Genomic DNA, 13967 nt, shown 5'->3' on the forward strand with positions numbered 1-13967 from the left:
ATAGAAATACTTATATTTTAGAACGAAGAGAATACATTGTAATCTATTTTTTAATGCAAACGTTAAAATTTCTTGTGAGTAGCACAAGCCCCCCCCCCCCTCACCCCCAAAAAATAAGGGTGTAATTGTTTATCTTTTTTATGAAAAAAATTGAAGGATATATTTATAAATAAAAAATAATTTATAAATATTTTTTTAATATACGTGTTCTTAGCTATCTAAAAGTAGATGTTGAAAAATAAACTACAATAAAAACCCTAAAATTAATTATAAATTTCAAGTTAAAATTTTAACTTATAAGTATAAAAGAATGAAAAGACGAGACCATAAAGACATGAGAATGACAAGTATTTTGACAAAATGGTTTGTATGCTAGAATAACGGGTAAATTGAAACATAGGAGTATTTTGGCAAAAGGATTCTGCTGCATTCGTCATGAACAAGCAGAGTTTGATGCTGGGCTATGGCCATCGACTACTCGTATCAGAAGCAGTGCGAGTTGCAGAATCCGAGCATAGAAAAAGAGCTGAAAAACACTTCAAGCTCACGGCACCAGTTACTGTAGAGGCGCCTATCTCCGTGCAACGCAGCCTCCGAGACTGCACCCTGGACTCCGCGCCGGAACCACGTGGCCTGGCCGCTGGCCGTTTGATTCGTGAGCACTCGAACTCGAGCTGATTCCGCCCTCCCATTTGGGAAACAGGTCTTCCACGCTCTCCAGTCTCGCGCGCCAACCAACGCCCTCCTCTCGTACGAGCACACCCCTCCCAACTCCGGCCTCCACCTACAAGGCTACCTAGCTGCTAGCAGCAGCAGCGGCATCCCCGTCTCCGCCACCAGGTCGCAGCCACCGCCGCCAATGTCTCCTCCTGTGCCGGTGCTCCGCCTCAGTGTATTCCTCATCGTCTTCTTTAAAACCTCCGCCGCTCAGGCCGCGGATCCTAGCAGCAGCAGCATCAGCTGTGGAGGACACGAACGCTGCGGTGATCTCCTACTGCCGTTCCCGTTCCACCTCAACTCCACCTGCATCACCGGCACCAACTCCTCGCACTTCCGCCTCTCCTGCGACCCCAACGCCACGCTCACCCTGCCACTCGGCTCGGCCTCCTTCCGCGTCCTCGACTTCCTCCCGTCAGGATCGCTCCTCCTCGACTACGCTCCCGCGTCGCCGTCCCCGTGTGACCTCGTCTACGCCGCATTCTCCCGGCCGAACGCCCCGGCGGCCGCTCTCGATGCCGCGCCCTTCCTCGCCGTCACGCCGGCCAATGTTCTCCGCCTCTACGCCTGCGAGGACTCCTCCCTCTGTCGCGCCGGCTGTGAAGACGTTGCCACCTGCGGCCGCGCAGCGGGCGGCGCTAAGTCGGGGTGCTGCTATCCGTTGTCCGATGGCAGCTTGTGGAAGCCCGGCGACGGGCTTGGCGTTTTCGCGGAGTTCGGATGCCGGGGGTTCTCGAGCTGGGTCAAGAACCGGTCGGCCGTGGCAGGAGCGGCGCCAGGTGCTGTCAGGGGGATCGAGGTGGAGTGGGCCGTGCCTAAGGGCAGCGAAATGGCGAAATGCGCGGACGGTGCGGCCCTTGTCAATGCCACGGCAGTGCGCGGCGGCGTGCGCTGCGTGTGCGCCGCCGGCCTCGTCGGGGACGGCTTTGCACAAGGGACCGGCTGCTCAAAAGGCACATGTAAGTCCATGACTTGTGATCGCCGTGCGTCGTGCGATCACCGCGATCTCGAGCAAAAGCGTGCAGTACTTTCCAATCGAAATACATAATGTTTGCTCGTGTGCATGTTTAGCCTGCAGTGACGGTGGTCAAGCAAGTGATGGCAGGGAGTGTTGCCAGGGAAGGTTTTGCTCCAACAAGTCAGTTGCTCTTGCCGGTAATCACAAACACCGAAGATTTCGTCGATTAGTTTCATTTGCACATCAATCCTGAACCCTCCATTCGACGAACAGGGTTTTTCGTTTCGCTCTTCTTCCTCGCGGCGGCCGTCTCGTTTTGGTTGTTCCTCAGGCAGCCTTCCAAGGACACCCTCTGGGACGTCGACCCGGCGTGCATCCCCAAGATCCTCGGGAGCGTGTGCAACGCGAGGCAATTCACGTACGAGCAGCTGGACGAGGCGACCAAGAGGTTCGACGGCGAGAAGGCCGTCAGCGTGGTGGACGGCACGGTCCACGCCGGCGTGCTCGACGACGGCACCGTGGTCGCGGTGCAGAGGATCGGGTACGAGACGCGGGAGAAGCTCCGGCTGGTCCTGGACAGGGTAGAGCTCCTCTCGGAGGTATCTCACCGGAACATCGCCCGCGTCGTCGGTTTCTGCCCGGACTCCAGCAACGCGCTGCTCCTCGTGCACGAGCACTTCGCCGGCGGCACGCTGGAGGACCACCTACGCCAGGTGAGGGGCCGTGTCCTCAGCTGGTATCACCGGGTCAACATCGCCATCGAGCTCGCCGGCGCGCTCACGTACCTGCAGGCGCACGAGGCGGCCCCCACGTTCCTCCACGACCTCAAGTCCAGCGAGATCTTCTTGGACGACAGCTTCACCGCCAAGATCGCCGGCCACAAGCTCGCGAGGCCGGTCGCCTACTACTGCGCGTCGTACGACCAGGACGTCGTGTGCAACTTCGGCCACCTCCTGATCGAGCTGCTGACGGGGCTGAGGCACCAGCACCCGTTCGACTCGGTCGCACCCAAGGTGAGGGAAGGGAGGCTCCACGAGGTCATCGACCCGACGCTCCTGACGGGGAAGCAGCTGCCGGCGCCGAACGAGGAGGTGAGGAAGGTGTTCGAGCTCGCCGTCATGTGCTTGCTGAGCGCCGAGAACGGGCTCTGCATGCTCGGCGTCGCAAAGGAGCTGATGCAGATCGTGAGGAACAACATCGGGAGCAGCAGCAAGATTGAGATCTCCCTCGAGGGGACGTTCTCGAGCTCGAGTCTGCTGCAGATGATCTCCATGTCACCGGAGACGATGCATCACCATCTTCCTAGTTGAAGAGAGCGGATGATACTGTTGTTAACGTCCGGAAGCAAGAAGAACGCTGCATCACCATCTCTTCCTTGAAGAGAGAGAGAGAGAGGATGATGTCATTGTTAACGTTCGCAGCAAGTTTAGTTTCACCCCCTTCAAACACTCAAAACTGTCAAAAGACAGTCTACTGTACAATACTACCGTGTATGTTCTGGTGCCAAAGTTCCGTTGGCTACTATTGCCGCATATTTGCTGCAACACAGAAGAGTAAAGTGTAATCTTGAATGCAGGGAATTGCGACTTGCTCTGTGGAGCGCAACGATGTACTTACCGTGATAATCTTTATCTTTATGTTTCCCAAGATCTTCCCTATGAATTGGTGAATAGGCTATGCATCGCAACAATTCCTCGGAGAAGGCAGCTGCTGTAAACTTTACAAACAAGAAGTACAGACACTTGCAGTATTCATCAGAAAGGTTAAGGGCGTAGGACAGCCATATGCACAATTATCTGAACACAGGTTATTTGTCCAGACAAGTTTCAGGGAAGCTGTGCCATTGTTAACCCAAATTTCAAGCTGGGTCTGCAGGGAACTTGTGCTGCAAACCACGATGGTACATGATAGGCTGCAAACAAATCCATCGGTGCAATTTTCCATCAAATCAAAAGGAGAAGATTGAAGAATCCATGAACTGCATTAAGAACAAAAATATTGCACATTTAAGGTTTATCTGGAGAAGATCACAGCTCTTTCTTACAAAACAAATGGCACAAGAAATAAAAAAAGGGCCAAAATATGGATGCCATACTCCGACAGGTCCCTGAAGGCTTCCTAGCGCTGCATACTGAACAAAGCACGGCTGACAATACCAGTTGCCTCGATGTACCGATCAATACATCGTGATATGCAACTACTCTCACTTCCACTCAGGCTTGTTCCAGGTTTAGTGACACACTTTGCAAAGCATTTGTTTCCAACAGTCTGCAACATCGAGAAGCAAAAAGGTAAGCACCACAAAATCAATAAATACCTGAATGTGATTTTGTCGAGTTAATGTCATATAAGGACGTAAGTAACATCTGGTTCCTAACATGCAAGTATAAAGCTTTCTAGTTTCAACAATGACAATTAACTTATATCTAGGTTTTTTTGCTCCACCGCTACATCTTTACCACTCAAATTTGTTTCACCATGAACAAACAAATCGATGAGATGTAGTCTCCTCACAACTAGAATGTGGAATATTATGCACTAAAATTCAATCTTGTCGGCGGCTCCTTGACTGATAAGATATTTGGACCGATACAAGATTCAGAGTCCTACCCATATCCCATCACATCTGATCAAAAAAATGGCAAGGTAAAGCATGCTGAGTCGATTGGAATGTTAGACTCAAATTTGAAAAATAAAGTATATCATACACAATATTCAGTCGAGCTTATTGATGCAGATCGTTAAATCAACTGTCTCAATTGATACCATATCATGTACTTCTGTTATCAGACATAAAAGTATGTAAACAGCATAATACCCCATCTGTAGGCCTACATTAAGTCATTGCTCACTAGGCAGCTAGGCCCAAAAAATAAGGTGATAGTCATTAAAAAAAAACTGACATAAATTCCAATTGGTATTGGACAGGAAAACTTTCAAGGTATAAATCTGCTGATCACTGCTAGTATTACAAACTAAATATGTTTCTCTTGGCATCTAATTGCAAAGGTAAATCAGGGGAGGCAATTTTATAATAAGCCTTGAGCAAAACTGTAATCAAACTATTTGAAGATATAGGAGGTCATTGTTTGGCTTTTGAAAAGCGAAACGATATATTTGCGAACGAAAAATAAGTTGTGAATAAAAATTTTATATACATGTTCATGCAATCTAAAAACAAAGGCCGAAAAATAAACTATGAAAAAAACCCCGAAATTAACTCTAAATTTAAGGTTGAAAATTCAAATTTTGGCTTATAAGAGCATAAGCAAAAAGATAATGTTGTCCCTGTCCACCAAAAAGAGATTAATTGGGGTTTATGGATTATCCAATTGACCTCAGTTATTCAAATATTTCTTTCCTAGAGCATATATATGTCAATATGAACATACAAGTTATGACCCCCTATGTGGTTGTAAGGGTGACTTTCAGTTCAAATCAGTTTGGAGCATGGGTTTAGCTGTACAAGCTATCACTAGAATAATGCACTATACAGTCCGATAGGGACCACACTTCCCCATGCATCACAAAAGAAAAATCCTAACATAAGTTTGTTCTAGCCCTTTGCTTTCAAAGCACAAATACATGCAAATAACATGTCCTGAGGTTAGCCAAAAAAAATCATCTTACATAGTTGTGTTACAATGAGGAATAAGGTTTTCTGTCAAGTTCTTGATGTATTTACACAAATTCTTAGTTCCATGAATCAACAATTCAAGAACAATGGAACCAGACCGGGAAATTAGTTCAGCTAACAATATTCCCTTTAGCTTGTGATAGTTCGGAATGTTATATGGTATCCATCTAATGAAACCAAAGGTCTCAGTTTTGGATTCACTAGGAAATAAAAACCTTCAAATATATGTAATATGTGGTCTCTTTGTGGGTGATATTTTTGGCTTTACAGTTTAGAAAGATGACAACCATGGATGTTCAATTTGAAGTGTGAAATGATAGAGGTGACAGTCTAATACTGCTCTTAAGACCATAGCTAAACATGTAGAAGCACAAAGTACAGATTTAAGAAGGGTGGGATCTATTGTCTGTCCTACAAAATTGAAACGGGGCCAACACACCCTGTTATTCCTGAAGAGCTAAATATGGTTATGATTGAGATAAATCGGAATGGAAGGTAAACTAAAAAATCTATATCTGAACATGGCAAAGTGAATGGAATGTTGGAAACATGACAAAGTGACATTCTTCTTCTCGGAAAATAAAGTTCTGTAGAAACCTGGTCGTGCATAACTGTTTAAACAGAACAATGCACAAAGCTGCAGACCACAAGGTAAAATCAAATTAAACAAATACGCCATGCTTGAACTTCTCCAAAGTACAAACCCACAGTCAAACATCGGCATTGGTGCATGTCTTTGGTTCCAATTGGGGCTTAATCATATACTAGTCCATCTGATCCGTTCCATATTATAAGATATTTTAGTCCTATATAGATTCATCCATGGATCAATCTATGTGTCCGAGTTCATTAGCATATATATGAATATAGAAATCTAAACAGCCAAAACATCTTAATATGAATCGGAGGTAATACATAGTAAGCAATGCTAGCCAAAACAACATATTTGCATGGCACCGATATGGCAACAGCATACTTAATCAAACTAGAGTTCATAGCCACCCAAAAGAGATGCGAGATTACGAGCACAATCAATCAAACTAGAGCTCATAGCCGCCCACTAAATAGATAGAGGGGATTGGGAGTTCACACAGGTGCCAAGCTAAAGGGATAAATCAATTGGCTTCATCTTAAGAGCTCCAATCTGAAATTAAGTACAGAAGAGACTCCGCCTACAGATGCACACCAACAAGCTGATAAAACCGTCTATCCGAGGAAGGCTCCAGTGATCTCACCTCGAGGAACTCCTGCGCGTAGGCCTGCGCGAGCTGGGCCTTGATCTGTTCCATGAGATGCTCCGTGGACGCAGTCGACCCGGCCGACGACGGCGACGAGAACGAGTCCATGATCTCCGGCGGGCCGCGGCGGCGGCGCTCCCTCCAACTCCGCTGCAAACTGCCGCGCCGGTAGCTCGGCTTCTTCCTCAGCAAGACGCGGACGGAGAGGACAAGGGGCACCGCATTTACGCGTTATACGACGGCGCGGTGGGCGGTGGCCAAGCCGCCTCGTGGTTGTGGGCCAAAACCCTAGGCCCGCAAAGGCCCAAATATTTCAGTATCCGGCCTTAAAACCCATAATGTTATGGAATCACGGCCCATAACGTTGTGGAGCCAAGGCCCATGATGTCTTGGCCTCGAGGGCCATGCAATAGTCAACTCAGACTGCAGCCACCTCGTCCGGGCTACTCCGTCCAGTCCGTCTCTTCTTTTGTGGGCAACAAGTACACTAGAATTCGGCGATCCCTCAAGCTATCAAAATCTATCAATCATCAATCACGCGGCGCGCGACAGAAAAGGATTTCGACCCGTAGTCGTTGGACATTACCGAACACCGTACGTCGATGTGGAGCATCAAAACGTGGGTTTGCTTTTGGCGACCCGAGCCATATACGTGTTTTCCTTTTTCTACTCCGTTGTTACCTCAAGTGTCATAAAACCATGGGGCTATAGCTTGCTCGACAGCGAACGCTGTCGCCTCTTTTCCCTGCACGGTCTACTTCAGGAACCAGTAACGGATACCACTCTAAGAAAGCGCCCACAAGATAAATGACGCTGCCGCTGCTGTGCTCTGCACGCGGGTCGTAGCGACGAGCGAGCGGGCGAGCATGCGAAGCTGCACTTGCATCCACGTTACGTCGCCATCAGGCACTTGTGACTTGCCGCCTCTGACGATGTGCGCTAGCTAGCTCGCGCATCCGTCCGTTTCTCACGTAGCAATCACATTAGCTCAAGCATCGTCGTCGGTACACCTACGCACACGATTCGAATTATATGAAGTTTACTTCAGTTAATTAGCGCACACAGCAGGGTCGATCAGAAGAGAAGTTAATTATAGTACTCCAATATACATGTGCACTGTATATATGCAAGGTTTTTTCACCTGCCTGCCCGTGCCCGTGAAGCTGATCCCTGTGACCTGCGTATGAGACAGGCCAGTGGGCACTGGGCGCTGCTGCTGTTGCAGGCGCAGGGCGCGCGGTAACAAAGTACGCGGCGGAGAAAACGGTAAACAGGAGGAGGAGGAGATCGAGGGTATCAAGTGGGGGTGGTGGTGGTGGTGGTGAAGTGCTGTTGCGTGCGTGGCCGCTAGCAACCTCCTCTGCCAGCGCTTTCCAAGCCTACTAGCGCCAGGCCAGGCCGAGGCAGCGCGCGACATGCAAAAGCCTGCGGCGCGGCCGGGCGTCCTTCCTAGCTTAGCTGGGGCCGGCCCCGCTCCCCTGCCATCCCGAGCGCGCGAGATCAAAAGGCGCTCTCTGATCATCAATCTGCTAATTAATATAAAAAAAATCACAAGCACTTGCTCCGTCCACTTTCTCGCTCGTTATGTACCACCTCCGTCTCATAATAACCTTATTTTTGATTTTTTTGTGTCCAACGTTTGACCATTCGTCTTGTGTAAACTTTTTTACGATTAATATTTTTATTATTACTAGATGATAAAATATGAATAATACTTTATACGTGACTAATTTTTTTAGGTTTTTTATAAATTTTTCAAATAAGACGAATTATCAAATATTAAAAAAAACGAAAAATAAAATTATTAGGTAGATGGTGGGAGCTAGGGGCAAGGAGGAGAGCGCTGTTCATGAAAGCAACAACGCATGCATGCGATGGGCTCTGATCTGCAGCTGATGCTTCAGCCGCTAGCGCTGCCTTCTCTGCATGCGCCTGGCCTGCCTGACTACGCGCGCCCCATCTCGATCTCGATCTCTCCCGCATCGGCATGCAGCTATTCGCCCTGATGCTGCGCGCCTGCGGCCTGCCCTGCCCTCGCGCAGTCGCCGCGTAGTACGTAAATTAACCCAGGGGTGGCATGCATGGCACCGAGTACTTTGCCTGCGCTGCTGCATGCTTCGCGCCGCGCAGCGCACTGTGTATGTGGAAGTGCCTAACATGGCAGGACCCTGCATCTCCCCGCTGCTGCTCAGCTTGCAAGCTGGACCCGTACGTGGAATTAATACGTACACCTACGTGAAACCTGGGCTGTTTTATTATCGGTTTTTGCTGCGAGGGGAGGGCGCTCAGGGACTGACTGCGTACACAGTAGAACGTGAGTACTGGAGGCATACTATATAATCAGTGAAAATTCGTAGAGTATAGTGCACAAACAAAGCCTGCAGCAGATTGCCCTCGCTGGGGCACAGAATTCCGGCGGTCAAGTAGGCTACTCGCTACCTGCCTCGCCGGAAGCCCCACTATACTGTTCCATGTGAACCTTTGCAAATATGAAAAACATTATTGCTCGAAGAAGTTCCTCTCCAAAAATAAAAAAACCTTATTATTATATATTTGCCTAATGTACAACACCAACGCATTGAGCCCAGGTGCATTTCGGGGAGCAATATATATATACCAATTAACTAGAATGTACTTGAATAAAAAAAAGGTGTACACAAAAGCAAAAACAAAAATTAAATTTCAGCAGTATGCATGGCAGTTTTATTGATCGTCTGATTTTGTTTGTTCATGTTACAGCAAATAGCCTCTTATATATATACCATCTCTCTGCAGGTTTTCATACAAGTTCATAATAGCATGATCGATCGATAACAGTAATTGCCACATTCTAGGAGTATATATATCTACTTGGGAGACGGCGTTTTCAGACTATCTAACGCGGGAAGCAGTGCACTTGCAAACTACTGTGCCGCTCGTCAGTGCCCTGGATATGGTTCAATTCGTTCGTCTTACTACAATAATTTTCCAGCTCTGACGCGTGGGGGACCACTGCGCGCGTCCTCTGCTTTGCGCCGGCCCCATGTGTCAGTGCCAGGCTAGCCTTTTGCGGGTGGGCCCCCTCCCTCCCCGCTGCCCAAACTAATCAATGGAGATCGATATGTGCTGCTTGCCACGGCCTGGCAGGAAGGATGGATGGCATCTCCTCGTCGTTGAGTCCTTCGCCCTCTCCCATCCCTCTTTCCGCTGAGCCGTCATTGTCCCCATTTTTTTGTGGAAGAAGGCTTCGCTTTTTCCTTGAGAAATCTCCGTGCTATAGCCATAGCTGCGTCCCTGCTCTAGCTAGCTAGCTATTGCTATCATCGCGCGCGCTACCGCGGCAAAATGCTCGCAACTTTCCCAGGCATCCATCCATCCTCGCGGCTCGCGATCGAGCTCCACGCATGCGTGCGTGCGTGCGCGAGACGAGATCAGGAAGAGAGCGAGCGATGGAGCGCCATCATCGTATGGCTGCGCGCGGTGCCGGCCATGCTCCTCAATCTGTACGTGTGCATGTGTGTGTGTGCGCGCGCGCATCGTCTCCGGCCGCCTCGATGGCCGCGCGCGTATGCTGATGTCCTTCTCTCCGTCTCTCGGTCGATCGATTGATCGATCGACTTGAGCGCATGCATGCCATGCCGCCTGGTGTTGCAGCTGATCTGCCATGCGGCTTTGTCTCCATCTCACTGTTTACTGACTTACGGTCACGGAGAAAAATTTCAGGAAAACACTGTTGCTGTCACCTGTCAGAGCTGCCGCCGGCTGGCCGCCCTTGCTGGTTGATCTCCCAGCCCTGTGTGTATTAATTGCTCCTACTATTATATTATTTCTGTTAAAAATATAATTTATTTAGAATTGACTAAATTGGTGCCAAAAGATTACCTAAAGTCGCTTCGGTGATTATGTTTTTAAGTTCTTAATTATTAATTTATTATATTATTTAAGTATCTGATTGACTGTAAAATCATTATTGGAATGATTGAAATTATGAGAATCAATGCACGATACATATATTGTGGTTTCAAATCTAAATTGTAAAAGTAGTTATATTTTTTATTGAAGAGAATATATGACAAAAATTTAGCTAATTAATTAAATTCGTATAGAAATGCTACTGTAATGTATAGTGGCAAGCAGATATATCCAGTTCGTCTGGATTTGCTTGGGTAGTACCCCTACATTTCTTTCCATGTGGTCGTACGTGCATGTCGTACCAAGTTAACCTTATCAATGCCTAGTGCAATCAAGGTGGCCTGCTGATTACTTTCTCTTACTCCACATCGCATCACATGCATGATGTGGCTATGCCGTACAACGCCCCATGCCGACATAAGAACTCAGCGGAAAACTACTACTCCCTCTCGTATAAAAAAGACTTCGTTTTTTTATGTTCGTCGAATATCTACTGCTACGTCTGTTCTCGAATATAATTATTGTGATATTGTTTAGTATAGACTACAAAATTTTTAAAAGATTGTCTTTTTAGTCGCTTCGATTGTCAATTTTAAATTTTGAAATGATATGTTCCCCTTTCAAGCATCTAATTGGCTATGTAATCATTTGAATGATTCAAATCATCATGATCAACATAGAAATTTATATATTCTGCTACAAAATTAATTTGAATCATATAAATGTTTTAATATATTTTGGGTTAAAGGGAACACCTCCGTTCTAAAATATAAATATTTTTAGGTGGTTTAGATTAAGGAGATGCCAAAAGATTTCACTTTATCACCTCAGTAGTTTTGGAATTTATTTTGGGGAGAAGGGTATACCTCTGTTGCTCTCCAGCTTAGCAGCCTCTCAAAAAAATATATTAAAACTTAGTTTTGGAATTTATTTTGGGGAGTTTTCAGTACTGTATTTTGCAGCACTTGCTTTTACGTATCTACAGACACAGACATAGGTTGCATTGTTTTTTGCAGTTACAACAGTTTAGAGTGAAGTGCATCAGCGGTCCCTAAACTTATGTGCACGTGTCATCTAGGTTCCTAAACTCTCAAAATGCATTTTTCGGTACTCGAACTTGTCTGGGGGTGTCATATAGGTTCAAACGGGCTCTAACCCGCTCCATCCGCTGACGTGGCATGCCACGGTGGCGCCTATGAGAAGGGAGAGAAAAGAATAAGGAGGAGAGATATACTGACATGTGGGATCTCCATGGCCCCAACAACACGTAGGCGCTACCGTGGCATGCCACGTCAGCGGATGTAGCGGGTCGAAAGCCGAATGGACCTATATGACACCCTCGGACAAGTTCGGGGACCCAAAAATGCATTTTGAGAGTTCAGAGACCTAGATGACACATGCACACAAGTTTATAGACCGCTAGTGCACCTCATTCACTGTTTATAAGCCAAATTTTAGATATTAAAACTTAATTTTATGGTTTCGTTTTGCTTTTGAGTTGATATGTACACACATATAAAAATTTTACCCAATAATTAATTTTCATTTGTAAAAACGTGGTGTCACTTTTTTTTTCAAAAAGCAAAACGATCGGAGCCATAGAAATTTTATACACAAGTTATTTTTGTCCATTAATACATGGTCCAACTCATAATCAATTGAAGGTGAAGCGATTGCTTTGGAGTCATAAAAACGCGCATATTAACTGGAGAGAAAAATAGAATGTTCATGTTGTGCACCGATTACAACTGTTTATATTGTTTGGTAATAGTTGCATATAAAGTAAAGTTGTCTCAAAATAACACAAGTTAGCATTTGTGTGTGTGTGTGTAGAGAGAGTAATCCATCTATCTCAACATCCATATACTTTTAAAAATTAGTATACATTGTAATTTAAAAGCAGTGTGTAAGATATTTTTAGAATTAGTATACAATATACAATTATTCGTATGGTAACTTCACTTGTATACTAAATCTAGCTTTAGCTTTTTGAAAGGGAGTTTCTGTGCAAATTTGATCATAAAAATTGGCTAGTTAATCTACTCCCTACATCCAAAAATGTAATCATTTCTGAAGTTGAGCTCATGTATTATAAAGTAGGGGGAAATAATTGTATAATATTATCATTGGTTGAAAAGAGAATGTATATAAATAACTAAGCTAAATAGAGAATGATTATAATTAGTTGAGATGATAAGTTAAGTAGAGAAATAGTTATATTTTTGAATAAAGGTTGAGGGTAGAAATAACTTTGTTTTGGGCCGCATAAATTGTGAGATTACTACACTAAGCTAGAGTGCTACCTACACCTACGCCTAACTGGGTACATCTGTAGATTAACAAAAGGCGGCATGTAGTACTGGCAATCATCGTGTGGAGTATATCGCAATCATTTTTTTATGCTTATGTTTACAAACTAAAATTTAAATTTTTAAATTTAAATTTAGAGTTGATCTTGAGGTGTGTGGTTATAGTAGTTTATTTTTCAGCCTTTGTTTTTTATTACCAAGAACATGTTTATAAAATATTTTTTATTTATAAATATGTCATTGATTTTTTTCTTTAGAAAAATCAAACAACTAACCCTATATAAATAGATACAGAAGCACTAACGTACGTACATAAATTAAAGCTGCAAGCTAGCCTGCTCTTGGACTAGATGTCCTGAGCATGCATCGACTAGCTAGCTAGCCGTAACTGTGCACCCTTCCTTTTGCAGTTTTTAGTTTCTGGCATGGATCAGCTCGCGCATGCATGCATGACAGGAGGAAGAAGGAAGAACTGGACGCCGGCCGACCGGCCGGCATGCATCTCCTTTTGAGTCATCTTGTGTGCACGTTTAATTTTTTTCCAGACATGTGGCAACGCATGGTTGGGCCACTTGCCGTTACCGCTGTCATGTTTGTTGTAACTTGTGACTCGTAGTACGTCGATCGGCGTACGGCGTACGGTGGGATTATATATACTGATTCGACCTGAAATCTAGCACGTCATATATAGCATGTGGTTGTACACGTCAGTATATATCCTACATAGAGAAAAGAGAAGGTGCATAAAAAATCGAGCCAACCAGTCTCTCCTAGCTTATCTCGCATACAACAAGATACACTAAATATGTTTTCTTTCTCTGTGTATAAAAGTACAAATAGCTAGTATTAATATAGATAGCTCTTTGTACTGCTGGCTATTTTATCCATGATGTGGGCATCTCCTGGCTAGTTGCTAGCTAGAACTATTGCGGACGCCCTAACCAAGTTATAAGATGGAAGACCTCAAGGAGCAACTTTAATACATAAGCAATTTTACTATCCTTGAGAAGGTACCATGAGTTACCACTGTTTTTTATGTAAAATTTAGCACCTATCAAATTTTACATAGAAAACAATGGTATCTCTTGGTACCTTCTCAAGGATGAAAAAAAAATTTGTTAATACATACCCACATTTTATCCAATATATAAGTCAAAACAATAGAAAATGCATACTATCTTACGATATTAAACTTATAGTCCATCAGTTTCATAATA

At 45.2% G+C, this 13967-nt stretch overlaps 2 protein-coding genes across 2 annotated transcripts; one reads left to right on the plus strand and one right to left on the minus strand.

Annotated features, from left to right (window-relative positions):
• Positions 1-859: 859 nt before the first annotated feature.
• Positions 860-2985, plus strand: LOC102718736 (probably inactive receptor-like protein kinase At2g46850). The gene is made up of 3 exons (XM_006653639.2): positions 860-1676; positions 1789-1872; positions 1949-2985. The coding sequence occupies exons 1-3, from the start codon at positions 860-862 to the stop codon at positions 2983-2985; spliced, it is 1938 nt and encodes a 645-aa protein (XP_006653702.2).
• A 271-nt stretch (positions 2986-3256) lies between these two features.
• LOC102713266 (mitochondrial import inner membrane translocase subunit Tim13-like) lies at positions 3257-6775 on the minus strand. Its single transcript, XM_006652628.3, has 2 exons — positions 6548-6775; positions 3257-3943 (listed from the first exon to the last, which is right to left on the minus strand). The coding sequence occupies exons 1-2, from the start codon at positions 6656-6658 to the stop codon at positions 3794-3796; spliced, it is 261 nt and encodes an 86-aa protein (XP_006652691.1). The 5' UTR covers positions 6659-6775; the 3' UTR covers positions 3257-3793.
• Between the last annotated feature and the right edge of the window lie 7192 nt (positions 6776-13967).

This window comes from Oryza brachyantha, chromosome 4, assembly GCF_000231095.2.
Source record: "Oryza brachyantha chromosome 4, ObraRS2, whole genome shotgun sequence".
Classification (NCBI taxonomy): domain Eukaryota; kingdom Viridiplantae; phylum Streptophyta; class Magnoliopsida; order Poales; family Poaceae; genus Oryza; species Oryza brachyantha.

Bases quoted from the DNA above. Each gene is read 5' to 3' on its own strand.
- LOC102718736 (XM_006653639.2), top strand. From the start codon at position 860: ATGTCTCCTCCTGTGCCGGTGCTCCGCCTCAGTGTATTCCTCATCGTC. The intron at 1,677-1,788 runs GTAAGTCCATGA...GTGCATGTTTAG, and splicing joins CGGCTGCTCAAAAGGCACAT to CCTGCAGTGACGGTGGTCAA. The intron at 1,873-1,948 runs GTAATCACAAAC...TTCGACGAACAG, and splicing joins CAAGTCAGTTGCTCTTGCCG to GGTTTTTCGTTTCGCTCTTC.
- LOC102713266 (XM_006652628.3), bottom strand. From the start codon at position 6,658: ATGGACTCGTTCTCGTCGCCGTCGTCGGCCGGGTCGACTGCGTCCACG. The intron at 3,944-6,547 runs GTGAGATCACTG...TCGATGTTGCAG, and splicing joins ACGCGCAGGAGTTCCTCGAG to ACTGTTGGAAACAAATGCTT.